Below are 16,507 nucleotides of genomic sequence, written 5' to 3' on the forward strand. Positions count from 1 at the left end.
CCTTGTCTTAGAAACGTCCCTGGTCTCTCCCAGAGGCATCATACGGAGGTATCTGAGTCCCTGACGGGCTCAGTGCTCCCCAGGATCCATGTGGGGACATGGCCAACCCCAACATCTCTGCTCACAGCTGGGTGCAGCTGTAAAACACAGGCACATTTAAAAATACCCTCTGTGTAACCTTCAATTCATTTATGTGCTGGGAACAGAGCGGGACCCTGCTCTAATGAATTCTGACCTTTCACTGAGGAGAGCTGCTGGCCGGCGAGAGGTTCATTGTGCTCAGTCTGTTCCATCGCTGTCTAAACTCCAGCTGCTGCTGGTTCTAACATTTAAACTCGACTGGGGTCACTGCATTTGTGTGTCCTGCAGGAGCACGAATGCTCACAAAGGCAAACGTGATTGTGCTGGTAGCGGTGCACCTCATGTTAGAGGAGATGGAGGCTCCTTGCGCTCCTAGCACAAACACAAGGATCACTCCAGCCTGCATTCATCTTGCGCAGTGAGGATCCCTTGGAAGACAGGAAAGGGCTGGAGTTTATGCTCATGCCTTTTCTGGGAGCCTCTGCCTGTGGATTTACACATCTGTGATTTCCTGCCATGTGAAAGTCTTGTTCCTCTTCATGCTTTGGCAGGAGATGTTTGTATTTCCAAGAGGCGTTTCCTGCCCTGGGCTGCAGCCAGAGCATTTATGTCATCCTTAATGCAGGATTTTCACATCTATTTCTGTGCTTCCTACACATCTGAGCGGTTTCTCTGGTGCAGCCTTGGCTGCGCTGCGTGGCTCCACAGCTCCCATCAGCAAGCCCTGCACGGAAATCTGCCCTTGACAAAACCAGCCGGAACCACACATCGTTTCTGGAGCGAGCCTGAGTAATCATTTCCTAAGTGCTGAACTCCCCAACAGACCTGCAAACGCAGGAGGGACACGCAGCCAAACCAGCAGGAGTGGTTTGATGGCTAAAAGCACCCTGATGGCCAGCAGTCAGTCTCCAGATCCCAGGTAACCAAAGCCAATGCTTCTGCCCTCCCCAGGATAGGTGTTAGGGGAAACGCAGCTGGATACAGGACAAAAATAGCTGAAAGGATGAGGATGGATGTCCCAGGCTGCAGAGGGGGACCTGCATGGAGGTGTGCATCCTCGTACCAATGACATCTAACCCTCTCATTACACGGCGTTCCTTTGAAGTGCTGTGAACCCCCTGCAGCCCACAGATTTCTGGCTTATATAGAACTGCCTGGTGCCCTGGGATCTACCTCTCTGAGTGACAGCAAGAGGAGAAGCCAAGTGAGTGCCTGTGGCACGGCCAAGCACTGCGGCTGCAGCCAGGTAAATGAAGCTGTGAGCGCTTTGCATGGCTCTCATGGCACCAACTCACTGCAGGGGCTGCACAGACAGACCCAAAGATGCTGGAGAATGGCTGCCCCTGACAAGCACATCCCAGCTCACACTCGTGCCAGTAAAAAACCACACTCAGCCCCTTGAGACCCCAACACTCCGGACGTTTATAGGCCGTTATAACCTTCCCACTTAATTATCGATTAGCCGAGCCAGCCTGACACAATTCATGTACAAAGCATCCCCTCCAGCTTCCCACAGACATCGCCTTCCAGAGGGCTGACTGCTTTTTCCTTCCTCCCTCACCCCCTTGCTGCAGGCAGCTGCAGCTCCCCATCGGGCAGCACCTCAAGCACAATGTGCCCATTGCCCTTCCCTGTGCCTGGACCCCAGGCTTGGCTGTGGCACCCAGACTGCCCCACCCCGGGTGCTGCTGCTGCACGGGGAGCGTAACCACACTCTAGACAAACAAAAGTTCAGCTTCCAGGACGGGCAGAAGGGCCATGGGGTGCTGCTTACCTGGCTCGGGGCTCTCGCAGTCCTGCGGGTTGCACTTCTGGGTGCTCTCGGGCCAGGGCTCGTGGTCGCAGAGGCTGCTGTCCTCCTCGGCCAGCCCCGTCTTGGTGTTGATGCACTTGACCTGGCGGCGCTGGATGCCCCCGCCGCAGGGAGCCGTGCACTGCGGGAGCAGGGCAGCCCCGTCAGCCCCGGGGGAGCCGTCCCCACGCCGTGCAGAGGCACCCCCAGTGCCACCGGCCCCCGCGGCAGCCTCCGGCTGGGATTTGAGGGCCGGGTTCCCCCCCGTTGCTGCGCTCACCTCTCCCCAGGAGCCCACCAGCCAGGTGGTGCAGGGCTGCGTGTTGCAGGGCCGGGTGGGGTTGGGTCGCAGCGGCTCCTCGCAGCGCCCCGGCTCCGGGCACGTCACCAACCGCTCCTGCTCCCCGCCGCCGCACGGCTCCGAGCACTGCCGGGACACGAGCCATGGGAGGGGAGGCGCAACCGGAGGGCAGCGCGCTCCGTGCACCGGGGTCTGCAGGAGACGCCCCGCAAACCCGCGCTGCGGGTGCGCAGCCCCCGCTTCCCACGCGGAGCGCTCGCTCCGCAGCCTCCCCTGCTGCTAGGGGGTGATTTCCTTCTCCGTGCTTGAAAGCGCTCGGGAGGTTCCTGGAGGCAGGAGGACCGAGCAGCCCCACTGCAACTGCGGCTGCAGCCCTGCAGGCACGCCAAGGGACAGGCTAAGCCTGCTGCATGCCTGCAGCAACGACTGGGGCGGCTCCAGTGAGGCCCATCCCGGCAGGCAGCTCTGCCCCAGGCACTGCGCATTCCAGGCCAGGCTGGATGTGGTTCTGGGCAACCTGGTCTAGTTGAAGATGCCCCTGCTCACCGCAGGGGGTTGGACTGGATGAGCTTTAAGGGCCCCTTCCAACCCAAACCGTTCCATGGTTCTATGGCTTGTTCTGGGCAAGCAAATGCGGAGCACTGGCTGAGCATGCTTCAGGGCAGAGAGGAGAAAGAAGTGCTTGAACCCAGCATGCGTTGAGCACTGCCCCCCCGGCCTCATCCCCCTGCCCAGCAGCCCCCACCTCTCTCCAGGAGGACGTGTACCAGTCCAGGCACGGCGCGCTCTGGCAGGGCAGCTCCGCGGGCGGCTTGTACAGGACAGCCTGGCAGTGGAAGGGCCGAAGCAGCCGCTGGTCCCTGGTGTCGATGCAGTGCACGTCCCGAACCTTCGTGCCTCCGCCGCAGCTCCTGGAGCACTGCAAAACAGCACGGGCGTCGGGCAGGGAAGGGCAGCGAGGGCTGGTGCAGGGGGATCCCTTTGGCGGTGGGAGCTGACCCCAGAGACACGCTCTGCCTTGGGCTGGACTGGGGTGATGCTCAACCTCTTTCTCTAGACCAAGCTGGAGGAAAGCACATGCAGCTCTGAGTCTGTCGTTACCATCCCTTTGAACACAACTGGTTTCCAGCTGTAACAGCAACAAAGTCTTTACACTTTGGATAACTGATGATTCCAAGAAACAGCAGCCACCCAGAGCAAAGAGGTTTGTTCCCCATTACTGAGCTCACCAGATTCACCCAACCCCACTGCAAATGCCCCCCGGTAGTGCAGAGCAGCCACGGTTTTCCAGGACCCCACCGGCTGCATTCCCACTTACCTTGCTCCAGTTCCCCACACGCCACATGGAGCAGGGTCTCAGGGAACACCTCCGAGCAGGGACGGGTTTGTTGGCAGCGGCGCAGGCAGCGTCACTGCCGGCGCTGCAGCGCACGGTCCTCCAGATCGCACCCACGCCGCATGTGACCGAGCACTGCAACACAGGGGATGGGCTCCTGATGCTCTCCTCTGCCGCCAGCCCCAGCGGGGCTGCTCCCTGGTGTCCCCCACGCCCTGTGCCTGGCTCTGGCCAAGGATGGAAACCAGTGGCCCAGCAGAAATGTTCCTGGGGACTCGCAGGCATCGGGAGGGCGCCAGGGAAACCGGGGCGTGCGGAAGCAGGGCTGCAGGATGATGTGGAGAGAGGAGCTTTCCCAGACACTGTGCCCAGCCCTACCTGGCATGGCACAGGGTGCCCAGAGAAGCTGTGGCTGCCCCATCCCTGGCAGTGCTCAAGGCCAGGTTGGACACAGGGGCTTGGAGCAAGCTGCTCCAGTGGAAGGGATCCCTGCCCGTGGCAGGGGCTGGAGCTGGGTGGGCTTTGAGGTCCCTTCAACCCAAACCATTCCCTGGTTCTATGATTCTATGCAAACCCAGAAGTGCCTGCGTGAGCCATGCATTTTCTGCATGCAAAAGCAATGCCCCAGAGACCTGCCAGGAGAGGGACAGGTCTCTCACCTCCACCCCAAACACATCAAACAGGACAACACATACCTCACTCCAGTTCCCAACCTCCCAGCTGGGCATCACAGTGGCTCCCATGGTGGTCAATGGTAGAAGCAAAGCCTCCTCCTTCTCCATCTTTTCATCCTCCCAGGGTGGCAGGGGGACAGGGCTGGGCTGGGATAACTCGTGCTCCCCATCATGGAAAGCAAATGTCCCTGAGGTTGCCCACAGTGAGAGCTCCCCTGATGTGGTGCTGCTGAGTGGGGCCCCATGGGAGCTGTGCTCTTCATGGAGCGATCCCAGCTCTGGGTGCTGGGGCACCCCCATGGTCCACCATGCTGGGGGGGACTCGGAGGCTGATGCTCCCACTGGGTGCACAGGAGGGCTGTGAGCTGGAGCTGTGGGCACGGCTGGTGCTTGGGCATCTTGCTGGGTGAGGCCACTGGAGGTGAGCTGGGTGGCTGCTCCGGGCATGGCAGGGGACAAGGACACTGCTGCTAGAGGGGCTGTAGTGGCCACCAAGGGGGGCAAGGTCAGGGAGGTGGGGAGCTCTGGCTGCCCCACAGAGCTGCCATCAGCACCCATGGGATAGGAACTTGCAGGGAGATGGGTGCTGCCAGCACCCCTTCCCATCTCCATCTCCCACCGTGGTCCCTGAGGAGTGGGGAAGGAAAGAGCCGCCCGCTCTGTCCCATGGGATTGCTCATCAGCTGCTGGCACTGTGTGTGTGCCCACTGTCCCCTCTGGCATTTCTTCCCACCCTTCCTGCCCTGTGGTCTTGGGGGCAGCACCATCAGCATCACCAGTGATGACAAGATCCATTTTCCTTGAGCCTCCATGGGCCCTCCGTGCAGAACCGGCCACGTGGTGCTCCTCACTGCCGGTGGTACCCATCCCCTCGGTGCTCACGTGCCCCTCACCACGGCTCCCCGGCTCTCCATGGCTGTCAGACGAGGCTGTGCCAGCTCTGCCCCTGCCAGTGGGCAGTGGTGGGGAGGGATCAGCTGGGGAAGGAGCCTGGGGAGCGAGGCCCTGGGCTGGAGCATCCTGCCCAGCGCTGGTCCTTGTCGGCACAGCTCGCCAGGGTCCATCCACGGGCGGGTGGTCATGGCTGTGACTCGTGGTGCTCTGGGTGGGTGAGTGCTCCTCAGCGTGGGGCACGAGTGTCACATCCTCCTCCTCCCCCCCAAAGCTGGGGATGGTGTATCTGGGAACAGCAGTTTCCGCATCCTCAGGGCCCACGCTCAGGAGGTCGTTGACATGAAAACCCTCAGGCTCCGTCTCTCCTTCACCATGCACGGGAGCAGAAGCGTTTGCTTCGCTGGTCACCAGCTGGTCCTCGCTTGCTGCTCCCCCTAGGACAGGGGTGTGCAGGACATCAGGGGGCATCTCATGGGGCCCCTCCACATCATTGGTGCTCAGCCCTGGCTTGGGCTCCCCACCTTTGGTCTCCTTCTCCGTAAAGGGATAGTAAGAGAGATCCTCATGGAAGTTGATAAAGTTATAATCGTAGTAAAAATCATCAACAAAGACGTTTCCCTTTCTGGCTGAGAAGTCCTCCTCGGTGATGATATTGACATCATTGGACTCCGGAATGCTTGGAATTAAGGGGTTAAATTTAGGAATGTGCTTGCTGGGAACATAATGGATTTCATTAAATATCTCCCTGCTGGAGGACCCGCTGCCAGACCAGTCCGTGCTGGCACTGTCCGATTTCTTCTGGCACTGTGGCAAGGAGCAAATAGTTTCCGAGCTGGGTCTTTCTGCAGGGTCACAGGCGGCTCCAGTGCTGTTGCTGCAGTAAACAGGGCGCCTCTGGGTCCCATTGCCACACGTGGCAGAGCACTGGGAAAGAAGGAGAGACACCGGTGTCAGGGATGGGAGCACAGCCAATGCAGGGTGCAGCAGGAGGAGCCGGGAAGGAGCCCATGCCCCTCACCAGTGCTCACCTCTGAGATACCAAAGCAGGTGCCCAACCATCCCACGTGCCACAGTGCTTTGGGCTCAGCGAGAAGGGGCTCCAGGTCCCTCTACCACACTCCCACCACCCACCTGGGTCCCAAAACATCTCCCGTGCCAGTCCCACCGATGGCATGGAGTCCCCTGCACCAGGAGTCAGGAGCAGGAGGTACCGGTCACACCAGTAAGCACTGTTATTACTGCCCACATCTAGAGGCAGGGCTGTCTCCCCGTTAGAGACCATCCAGGCAGGGCTGGAACTGCAGGGTACTTTGCTCAGGGTGATCCCTGACCTGCACTCCAGCCAGAAATCATTTTCCCGGGAGATGGCCATGGTGAAGGGCACGGGGTGAGATGATCTAATAGGTCTTTTGTGTGCCCTATCACCATGAATTGCATCTCCTCTTCTAGAAGAGAACTTTGTGAAGCAGGGAATAATAACATGGGTGTAGCCCTAGTAGGGAAAAAGCCAGGGTCAATAAGGAGCTTTGTTGAGGGCAGCCCCTCCTACAGCATAAGAGTCTCTTTGAGATTGCTCAGAACAGAAAAAACCCACAAACTGGAGGGGACGACAGCAAAGTTTGCGGCTGGTAAGTAAATCCCAGTGCTACCAACATCACGTGGCTGCACAAGCCACCGGCCCCTGCAGTCTGGGTGACAGAGGCACAGAGCATCAGTCACGTACATCAAAGCGCCTTGGACAAGCCAGCCAAGGAGAACAAATGGTCAGCAAGGCAAACAAACCCAACGGAGCTGAAATCCCTGCTGTCTGGATGAAAATGGACGGGCTGAGGCAAGGATCTGATGCACAGCCACCAGCAGATGGAAAGGAAGGGGTTGGGGTGGACTGCGCTGGGCTGGCCAGGAGATGTGCTCCTCAGGCGATGCATCCTGCTGGGTTCTGAGCCCTTCTCATCTGTGCTCAGTCACCGGGACCTGCCCCACTCCCTGTGTCTGTCCCGCTGGGTGTCCACCCGTGGCACATCTCCTTCCAGGTAGCGGCTGTCCAGAGGCACCACGGCAGGGTGCATGAGGCACGTGCTCCTGCCAGGAGACAGATGCTCCCTTTGTGTATTAATGGACAACAAATAATGATCCTGGCTGCACTGGTACCCTCTTTGGCAGGGCCATGAAGCTGGGCACACATCGCTTGAGGGTCCTTTTGAAGGCACTGAGGGCCAGTGTCAGCACTTGGTTGAGCTACCCAAACCTCAAATAACCCTTTAGGCTTCGCAGGCTGCCCAGGCGCTGCTGGTGCCAGACACAGGCTGCCCCACAGGTCTGCAAGTGGGGAGAGAGCAACGACCCCCTTATCATCACTGGGCAGAGAACCGTGCTCCTGGGGAGCTCCCAGGCCCCTCACAATTCTCTGCTTACCAGAGTAGGCAGAGGAATGGAGTCTTCTCTCCTTACCCCGGTAGCGGTGGGGTTGGAGAAGGAGGAGGGCTCCCACTTTAAGTGAAAACAGGGCAGAAAATGCCTGCCATCTCAGGATCTGCAGCACATTGCCTGGGCTCACAGGTCCATCAGCGCCAGCACCGCGGAGGACAGCTGGTGGCTTCTGCTGGCTCCAGGCTGCCTCAGCCCTGCAATTGTGGCTTTTGGGGGGCCCTAGGAAAATATTTCTCACCAGCTCCCATTTAACCTTCAGGTTTCTGTTCACTTTTTGACTCCCTTTGTTTCTTAGCAACAAGCTCCCTTCCCAGGCTCACATTTCTCCCCTGGTATTTGCCTTCACACTGAACACTGGCAGCGTCTGCTTAGATCAGCAGTGGTAATTTTCTGGTTAAAGCCCTCAACCTGTGGCTAAGCTGATGCACAGCAATATAGAAATAAATGGAGGCTAGCCGGGGTGCCCCAGGGCTGTGGTGTTTTATACATGGGGCTTTTGGGCCTTCTCCTCTCTTTTATAAACAAGGTGCTGAAAAACGTGGGATGCCCCCATCATTCCCTGGCAGCATCACTGAGGGGTCCCTGTGTGACCACCCCTGCAGCGGATGCACGCACATCGCGGTGCACCCAGATCCTGGCTTGTCCTGAACAACGTGCCTCAGGCAAGAAATTGTTTGGCACAAGCCTTACAAATAAGGGGAAGAGCTGTGGTGCTGGAAAATACAAGGAAGGGATGGAAGCCTCTTGTTTCTGCCCTCCTTGCAGCAGGAGCACGGAGCGCGGCCACCACCCTGACGGAGGGAGCAGTGAGGTTTGGAGTCGATGGGGCAGAGGCAAGCAGCCCGGTGCTCCTTCCTCACTCTGAGACCTCCCTGTGCAATGGAATTCCCGTCCCTGTGAGCTGGTGCTGAGGCATGAGCTCACGGGAGCACATCCATGAACTCTCCCACCGCTCCCAGCAGGCTGAGGATGAGGATGTCGGGGGGCACTTTGTCCCCAGCTCCCACCAGCTTTGTAAGACACCAAGACCCCCCCCCCCCCCCCCCATGCTCCTCCTCACCTCGGACCAGTTCCCCACGGCCCACTGGGAGGGACAGGGGACGTGCCGGGGACAGGGCGCGGTGGCGTCCGGCTTGGCGAGGTGCTGGCAGTCGGCATGCCGCAGGGCCCTCTGCTCGTCCAGCCCCACGCTCTGGATGCAGAGCACCGTCCTCTTCATCAGCCCCGCGGGCCCGCAGCTGACCGAGCACTTCTGCCACTCCCCGACCCACCACCTGGGACACGTGGAAGGGAAAGGTCTGAGCCAGGAGGTGCCCGTGGGCTTTGGCAGCCTGCAGCGGTCGGCTGGGACACGGGGGAGTTAGTTATGATCCCAACGCAGCGTGCGCTCCAGCCCAAGGGCAGGGAGCGGAGACCGAGAGACAGGGATCACAGAATCATGGAATCAACCAGGTTGGAAAAGCCCTTCAAGCTCATCCAGTCCAACCGCTCCCCAGCCCTGCCGAGGCCACCACTGCCCCGTGGCACTGAGGCCTCGTCCCCACGCTGTGCGAACACTTGCAGGGACGGTGACTGCAGCCCTGCCCTGGGCAGCCTGTTCCAATGCCTGAGCACCCTCTGGGGCAGGAATTGTTCCTCAGCTCCATCTAAACCTGCCCTGGGGCAGCTTGAGGCCGTTTCCTCTTGTCCCATCCCTTGTTCCTTGGGAGCAGGGACCGACCCCACCTCACTACAACCTCCTGTCAGGCACTTGTAGAGAGCAATAAGGTCCTGTCTGAGCCTCCTTTTCTTCAGACTTAATGGATCAGCCCCCGTGTTGGTCCGGGGATGTCTATCTACACGGAGAGGCCCCGCCTGGATGGTGCCTTCCCATGTGGGCAAGGAACACACCGTGGTGGTCGGGCAAGCACAGGGATTTGCAGGGTCCGGGATCCATTCTCAAGCATGAGATTGAGGAGAGGTGCAAACCCAGGGGTGCAAATCACTGCACACACCCTGCTGCAATGCAGCGCGGCAGCTACCGAGGTCCCCCCGCTCTGGTCACCCCCGGGACATCAACACCTGGCCAAGAAGGAGCGAGGGGCAGCAGACCTGGCCGGGCAGGGCTCCTCGCTGCACGGGCGCTGCTGGTCGTCGGGGCGGGTGAGCGCGTCGCAGTGCCGCTCCTCCACGATGCCCGACAGCTTCTCCACACAGTGCACGACCTGGCGCTGCACCCCTGCGGGCACAGAGGAACATCAGAGCGGGCACCCTGCATCCCCTGCCAGCGGGAGACAGGGCACCCACGTACACACACCCACACACACACACCCACCCCTGCGGGCACGGAGAGACATCAGAGAGAGCACCCAGCATCCCCTGCCAGTGGGTGACAGGGCACCCACGTACACACACACACACCCCCCCCCACACACACACACACTGAGGCTTTGGGGCTGTGTCCCAAGAGGAGCCAGCTGGCAGCAGCACCGTCCTTTTTGGCAGCTTCTGCCCCAGCTCACGGATAAATCACTGCCAAAGCCTCGTGTCCCCATCTGCAGTGCTTACACGGTGACATTTCCCCCTCAACATGCTGCCTGCTTCCATCCTCCCTCTTGCAACACGTACTTGACCCCTGACTTGGAGAGCTGCAGCTCTTAACCACTGCCAACAGCTGAGATTGATGCAACCCTGCTGAAGCTGCTGAGTTGTGCTTGGGCTCAAGCTCTTGAGAGCTCATAGGGCCAGTGGGGCTGGAGCCCTGGGGCTGGCCCTGCAGAAGCAGCTCAGTCTGAGCTCTCCCAAACCCATGTCTCAGCTCCCGCCATCACCCAGCCCAGCGAGAGGGGCTCAGTCAACTCCAGCTGCTTGCCTGCAGCTGGACATCCTCACCCAACCGCCTGACCTGGGTTTCCCTCCTGTGCTGGAAGCCAAACCTTGCAAAGGAAAGCTGGTTTTAAATGAATTCAAGTGCCCTCCGCTCCCATCCTCCTCCACTCCTCACACTGCAGCGCCCATACAAACCCACAGCAATAAATTCAAGCATAAATGCACGTAAAACACCCCACCAGCTCCTGCTGCACTGCAACCCTCCTGCTCCAAGCAGGAATCCACCCCTGTCTCCCAGGAGCAGGCAGGAAACACCTCCCAGCGCTCTGTGCTGCCTAGAAAGTGTGAGTGTGCTTGAATTCCCTTTTTTCAGTGGCAGCAGCTCTTGAGGAAGCCCTCACTGGTCTGAGCCTCCCCTCTTGCAGTGTGCTAGGACCATCCCTCTCCATTGGCTACCCCAAAAGCTGCCCTGGGGACCCCGGGATGCCCAGTGCGGTGGGATGGGGGGAACGCAAGTGTCTGACACCGTGGGTCAGTGCAGGAGCCCAGTGCTCTGCCTGCACCAGGCACCCTCCCATGTTTCTCCCCATAAACCCCTGTAAACGTTCCCCCCTGGAGAGACCCAGCCAGGCAGGAGCCCTTCCAGCTCCCTGGACTTCTCTAAAGCTCCTTTGTCTGCATCACCCTGACACCAAGGAATACCCGGCACAGTAACAGGACACCGAGGCAAGTGCTGCTGCAGCCTGGGGTCCCGGCGCTGCAGTGCAGTGACCGCAGCAGAAGTTGCTGTTTTATCCCCCCATCCAAGACCTCCTGAAGGAGGAGGAATTCCTAAGGCCTCCTCGTGGCTGGGAGCCGGACTCACCGGTGCCGCACGTGGCGGTGCACGTGGTCCACGAGCCAAAGCGCCAGAGGAACTCGGGCTGCTCGACGGCGTTGTCGCTGTCGGCGGGGCGCTGGATCGTGTACTGGTACCGCACGCCCGGGTTGGTCTCCTGGAAGAGCAGCTGGGGGGGGAGGACAGCGGTCAGGAGGTGGCCCCAGGACCTGCACCCCAGGACCATTGCATCAATGGGGTCAGCGAACGGCTGAAGCAGCGGAGGAGCTGCCCCTGCTCAGGGCGCTGGGCTTGGGGCAATGTCAGGTAATGATTACAAACAATGAGGACACTGAGGACCACCAGGAGCTTGGTTTTGTGTCTCCCCTGATGAAGGGCCTGGAAGGATTCCCCTGTAAACAATGCTACTGATGCAGGCAGCCCCAGCCAAGGACCTTCTCAAGGCTGAGCAGGGTGAAGGGCCCAGGATGGCCAGACATCCTCTTCTCCATCCCTTACCCTGCAGGCAGCTGCGGCAGGAGGTTTCGCCTGCAGGCTGAGGCCATGGGGCAGGAATGACCCTCCTGGTGGCCAGGAGGATGCTGAACATCTGCCTCTCCATAACCCTTCCTGACTTCTCCAGCAAGGGGTAGTAGAGCTGGAGGGAGGCTCTGATTGCTCCCAGCCCCACGTGCTGAGCTGATGGGGGCTGCCCCAGATGGATGGACATCTGTCACTGTTATGCGTCCTTTGGGATAGCAGCACCAGTCTAGCCCAGAGGAGGAGGACTCCGATCTCCTCGCCTCCATGTGTCCCAGGGAGCAAACTCCAGTGATGGCTGGAGGCGACACACGTCCGAAGGGATTTCCCTGATGGCCCCAACTTGAAGCAGGCTCCTGCTGCTCTCAACACTCACCAAGCGGCTCCTGCAGCTGACAGATCCTGCCCAAGCACCTCCCGCACCCGCTCCCAAAGGCTGGGGGTTTATCCGTGGTTTTCTTAGCCTGAGTTCTCCCATTATTGCCAAAGCTTTGTTGTTGTTGGAGCTGTGGCAGGAGTGAGGGCGTCTTTCCAAAACCTCTCCATGGATATTGACTCGTTTTTGTCAGAAGGTTTTAATTAGCTCACGAATCCCAGAGAGTGCTTTGGGGGTGCTGAGCACGGCAGCATGCCCAGCACCAGCAGCACGCCCAGCACCAGCAGCACGCCCAGCACCAGCAGCACGCCCAGCACCAGCAGCACTTGGCGGCAGACGAGCCCAGCATCCTGCTCACATTTCACCCTGAGCCTCTGCTGAAAGACAAGCGAGAGGCAAAGACTTTGGCTGCTCAACGTGGCCAAGCTCCAGGGTGAGCTTGCGGGAAAGGGCTGATGCTGATGACAACAGGGAATGGCTTTAACCTGCCAGAGGGGAGACTGAGCTGAGCTCTTAGGCAGAAGCTCTTCCCTGTGAGGGTGCTGAGGCGCTGGCACAGGGTGCCCAGAGAAGCTGTGGCTGCCCCATCCCTGGCAGTGCTCAAGGCCAGGTTGGACACAGGGGCTTGGAGCAAGCTGCTCCAGTGGAAGGGGTCCCTGCCCATGGCAGGGGTTGGAGCTGGAGGAGCTTTAGGGTCCCTTCAACCCAAAGCAGGCTGGGATTCTATGTTGGCTCCTGACAGCCATTGACAGGCAGAACCCTCACCCCTGACCATTGCAGTGGCCATTCCCAGGGACAGCAAAGTCCCTGCACTGTGCTGCCCCCCCCCCCCCGACAGTTATAACCCCTGCAAAGCTCATTGAAATTTAAACCCAGGCTGAAAAGTGATTCCCCGGGCAACTCTTTTCCATGGATACAAGGTGAAAAGAGAGAGGGATTAGCTCCCAAAATAAAGCCATCTCCAGAGAAGCCCCTGAGCTGTGGCTGCTGCAGCGCAGGAGGGGATTAGCAAGTTGGACTCATAGGAAAAGCATTTGCAGGATACACCAGGTGGGAATTCAAGAAGGGAAGAGGCTTGAAGCAGGACCAGCCCCTGGGCAGCTGCCCAAGCTTGGGGAAGCAATTTTGCCTTCGGAAGCCATGGGCAGCCTCCCAGCTGCAGGAAGCAAATGTGCAGAAAGAGTAAAACTTGACATTTCTGGATTTCAGAGGACTTTAAATGATCCTTTGGGATTTCTGCCTTCCGCCTCAAGGGCTTTCGTGAGGAATCAGAGCTGACCTGCAGCACCCGTGTGTGGGCCATGGAGCATCACCCCATGGGCTGAGCTCCTTGCCACGGTGCTGGTGGGAGCACAGCATTGCTGACGGAGCCGCTGAGCCGCCCTCTGTCACCACAACAGCTCCCAGCTCTCACCACCTCCAGGCCTGCCAGAAGCACCACGGGCTCTTCCCCGCTCTTGATAAGATAAGGGAAAGGCCTCAGGAAATGGGCTCTTTCTCCTCATGCTCTCTCTCCGGTGTAAATATTTTGAGGAATGCTGCAAAGGGGGCAAGGCGTGGGCTGGAAACGCTCCCTGGGGAGGCAGCGGGGTGCTTGGCTGCTCCCAGCGCTGGCTCCCAAAGGAATACACCCTCAGTGGCAGGGGAGTGCCGTGATGGACACCAGCAGCTCATGGGAAGGCAGGAGATCCATTGGTTCTGTCCCCTTCCCACTGTGCATCCCAACCACCAGCACCGCCCAGAGTGTACCTGGATCCACACAGGCTCCACAGTGGGCCCTGGCGAGGTGAGGTTCTCCCAGTTTCCTGTCCTCTTATAGGTGAAGGTGGTTCCTGCCACCCTGTAGTCCCCGTTCCACTGGATGGTCCAGCCTCCATTCAGGAAATACTTCTCCGGGTCCTCGCTCCGCAGTGCCAAAAAATTCCCGGCTTCTGCGACTTCTTCAATGCGGATCTCGCGGGCTCCCACGGGGATGATCCCAATGTCAACATAACCTGGGAATGGAACCGAGTCAAAGACGCGGCAGAGATGATCCGTGCCTTTAGGTGGGTCCTAGCATCCCCTGGGTGTCAGCATCACGCCAATGCTGACATCTCTGTAAGGCACCAGCAGGCACTGAGCCCGGCTGGTTCCCTGCTGGGACAGCCCAATGCACAGTGAGGCATTTCCCACACGGGCACTGCAAAGGCATTTACCACACCCTGAATGTGTCCTCGTCAGCACACAAAACCCCTTAAACCTCTCCAAACCAGCTCCAGCATGCACAGATTTGGTTTCAGGCCTCTAGACACAAAAGAGCCATAAGGAGATGTTTTTCTTCCAAGGAGCAAGAAGCGGAACGCCAGCGTCACACCTCCCCATGCTGCTGCTTGGGTCTTACCCCATCCCGATTGAGAAGCTGGGATTAAAAACCAGGCTGCAAACAGCAGCAGCGAGCCTGGCTCGGTGTGCAACACAGCGCGTCGGGGATGGAGCCGAGCGCCCTTACCCAGCCCCTCGCTGTCCTCGAAGGTCTTCTGGACCGTGTGGCACGTGGAGCCGTCCCCGTGGCACACCCCGCACCGGTCCTCCACCGCGTTGGAGTCGATCTCGTAGTCACAGCCCACGTTCTGCAAAGGCAGCGCCGTCAGCACCCGCTCCCCGTGCACCCCGACCCGCTCCCACCGACAGCCACCAGAGAGGGAGAGGAGGACCAGCCTTGGTCCTCAGTGCTGGGGAATAAGGAACACAGCGATGCAGCCACATCGACTGCAATACGGGTTTCTCCAGCATATCCTCAGGCTCCTGCTGCCCTGCTCATACACAGTGAGGGTCATAAGGATCATGTTTTTACCTTTTCCTACCCAAGCTCCTGGGCAGCAGAGCCTGTCAGCTCAGTCAAGGTGGGAAAGCCCCTTGGTCCTTGGTCCTGCTAGTTCTGTTTCAAAACACTTCCCAAAACCCTTTCCTATATTCTGCTAAAACTCCCTACACGTCATGCCAAATGATGGAATCACAGAATCACGGAATAGTTTGGGTTGGAAGGCCCTTAAAGCTCATCCAGTTCCAACCCCCTGCCATGGGGCAGGGACACCTTCCACTAGAGCACTTTCTCCAAGCCCTGTCCAACCTGGCCTTGGTTGTGCTCAATTTCCTCAAGGGAAATTACATTATTATTATTAACAGAGATTAAATAAGTCTTTACCATGGATCTCATGGAAATAAGGAGACTTTGGAAGTGGTGAATGACAAAACGAGTCAGCTCAGCCCGTTGTTGTGTGCGAGGGCGAGGATGGTGCTCACCCAGTGGATGGATAACAGCATCCACCTGCATTTCCTGAGCCCGGGGGGTCCTTGGGCTCCCTGCCCAGTGCGGCACCCACCTTGCAGATGCCATTGATGCAGAGGTCGCGGCTGGCGTTCATCTCGTAGCAGGGTGTCCCGTCAATGACGGCGTCCCGCAGCTTCTCTGCGAAGTACTCGTGCTCGGGGCGGCAGTGCAGCTCGCAGGGGTTCACTGGCAACGCAACAGGCACAAACAAACTGAACCCCAGCAGCTGGGGGCCAGCACCACAAAGAGAACCCAAACCTGCAAGCCCAGACATCCGTACTATAGGGTGTAAACACGCTGCCAGGCCAACCCTGGACACGCACGGCAAAGTCAAGCCCTCGGCAAGACTCTGCCTTGGGTTTCTCATTGGGGCTGCAGGCAGGAGCCTGGCAGAGGGCTTTGCCCTCACTCACTGTTGTTGGGCACTGGTGTCCACTTGTAGAACTTCCCTTTGTAGAGCATGGGGTTGAACTGGCTGCACTGGAGCTGGCGGAAGGAGGGCTTGTCGGGGGGACACAGCCGGACGTTGCAGATCCGGAACCGCTTCCGCTCCCCCAGGCAGTACCTGCCCCCGTACTTGGGCCTGTCCACAGGGGAGAGGGAAAATCAGAGTCACAAAGGGTTTGGGTTGAAGGGACCTTAAAGCTCCTCCAGCTCCGGCCCCTGCCACGGGCAGGGACCCCTTCCACTGGAGCAGCTTGCTCCAAGCCCCTGTGTCCAACCTGCCCTTGAACACTGCCAGGGATGGGGCAGCCACAGCTTCTCTGGGCACCCTGTGCCAGCGCCTCAGCACCCTCACAGGGAAGAGCTTCTGCCTAAGAGCTCAGCTCAGTCTCCCCTCGGGCAGGATAAACCTGTTTCCCCTGTCCTACCAAATAAAGACCGACCACAAGGGGAAACTCCCTTTTTATTCACAGCTAAGGGAGGGTGGGTTTGTACCTGCCGCTAAGGTTTGATCAAGCCTGAACCCACCTGGAGTCAACAGGGAGCTCTCCCAGTTATAACCCACCCATCGCCCTGCTGCAGTGTTGGTGTAAGGAACCTGCCTGCGAACCCGACATCCGCTCTGGGAGGATCCCCAAACCACAGAGCAAGCTTCTGAAACCCATGGAGCCATGGCCCACGTCCTTCTTCTCCCAGTCAAAAGT

The 16,507-nt window shown here is 59.1% G+C and overlaps 1 protein-coding gene across 1 annotated transcript in view; it reads right to left on the reverse strand.

Annotated features, from left to right (window-relative positions):
• ADAMTS7 (ADAM metallopeptidase with thrombospondin type 1 motif 7) overlaps nt 1-16,507 on the reverse strand; it is a 38,650-nt gene that overhangs the window by 6,172 nt on the left and 15,971 nt on the right. The window contains exons 12-23 of the mRNA XM_061446497.1: nt 15,773-15,942; nt 15,412-15,545; nt 14,538-14,658; nt 13,799-14,043; nt 11,182-11,323; nt 9,600-9,726; nt 8,569-8,782; nt 4,206-6,002; nt 3,493-3,645; nt 2,920-3,093; nt 2,154-2,300; nt 1,856-2,015 (exon numbers count right to left, since the gene is read on the reverse strand). Coding sequence (XP_061302481.1) covers nt 1,856-2,015; nt 2,154-2,300; nt 2,920-3,093; nt 3,493-3,645; nt 4,206-6,002; nt 8,569-8,782; nt 9,600-9,726; nt 11,182-11,323; nt 13,799-14,043; nt 14,538-14,658; nt 15,412-15,545; nt 15,773-15,942 — 3,584 coding nt within the window. The remainder of the gene's footprint in view (nt 1-1,855; nt 2,016-2,153; nt 2,301-2,919; nt 3,094-3,492; nt 3,646-4,205; nt 6,003-8,568; nt 8,783-9,599; nt 9,727-11,181; nt 11,324-13,798; nt 14,044-14,537; nt 14,659-15,411; nt 15,546-15,772; nt 15,943-16,507) is intronic.

This window comes from Pezoporus flaviventris, unplaced genomic scaffold (genome assembly GCF_033815535.1).
Source record: "Pezoporus flaviventris isolate CSIRO_AGI_PZ_B2104156 unplaced genomic scaffold, CSIRO_AGI_Pfla_v1 ptg000006l, whole genome shotgun sequence".
NCBI lineage: Eukaryota > Metazoa > Chordata > Aves > Psittaciformes > Psittacidae > Pezoporus > Pezoporus flaviventris.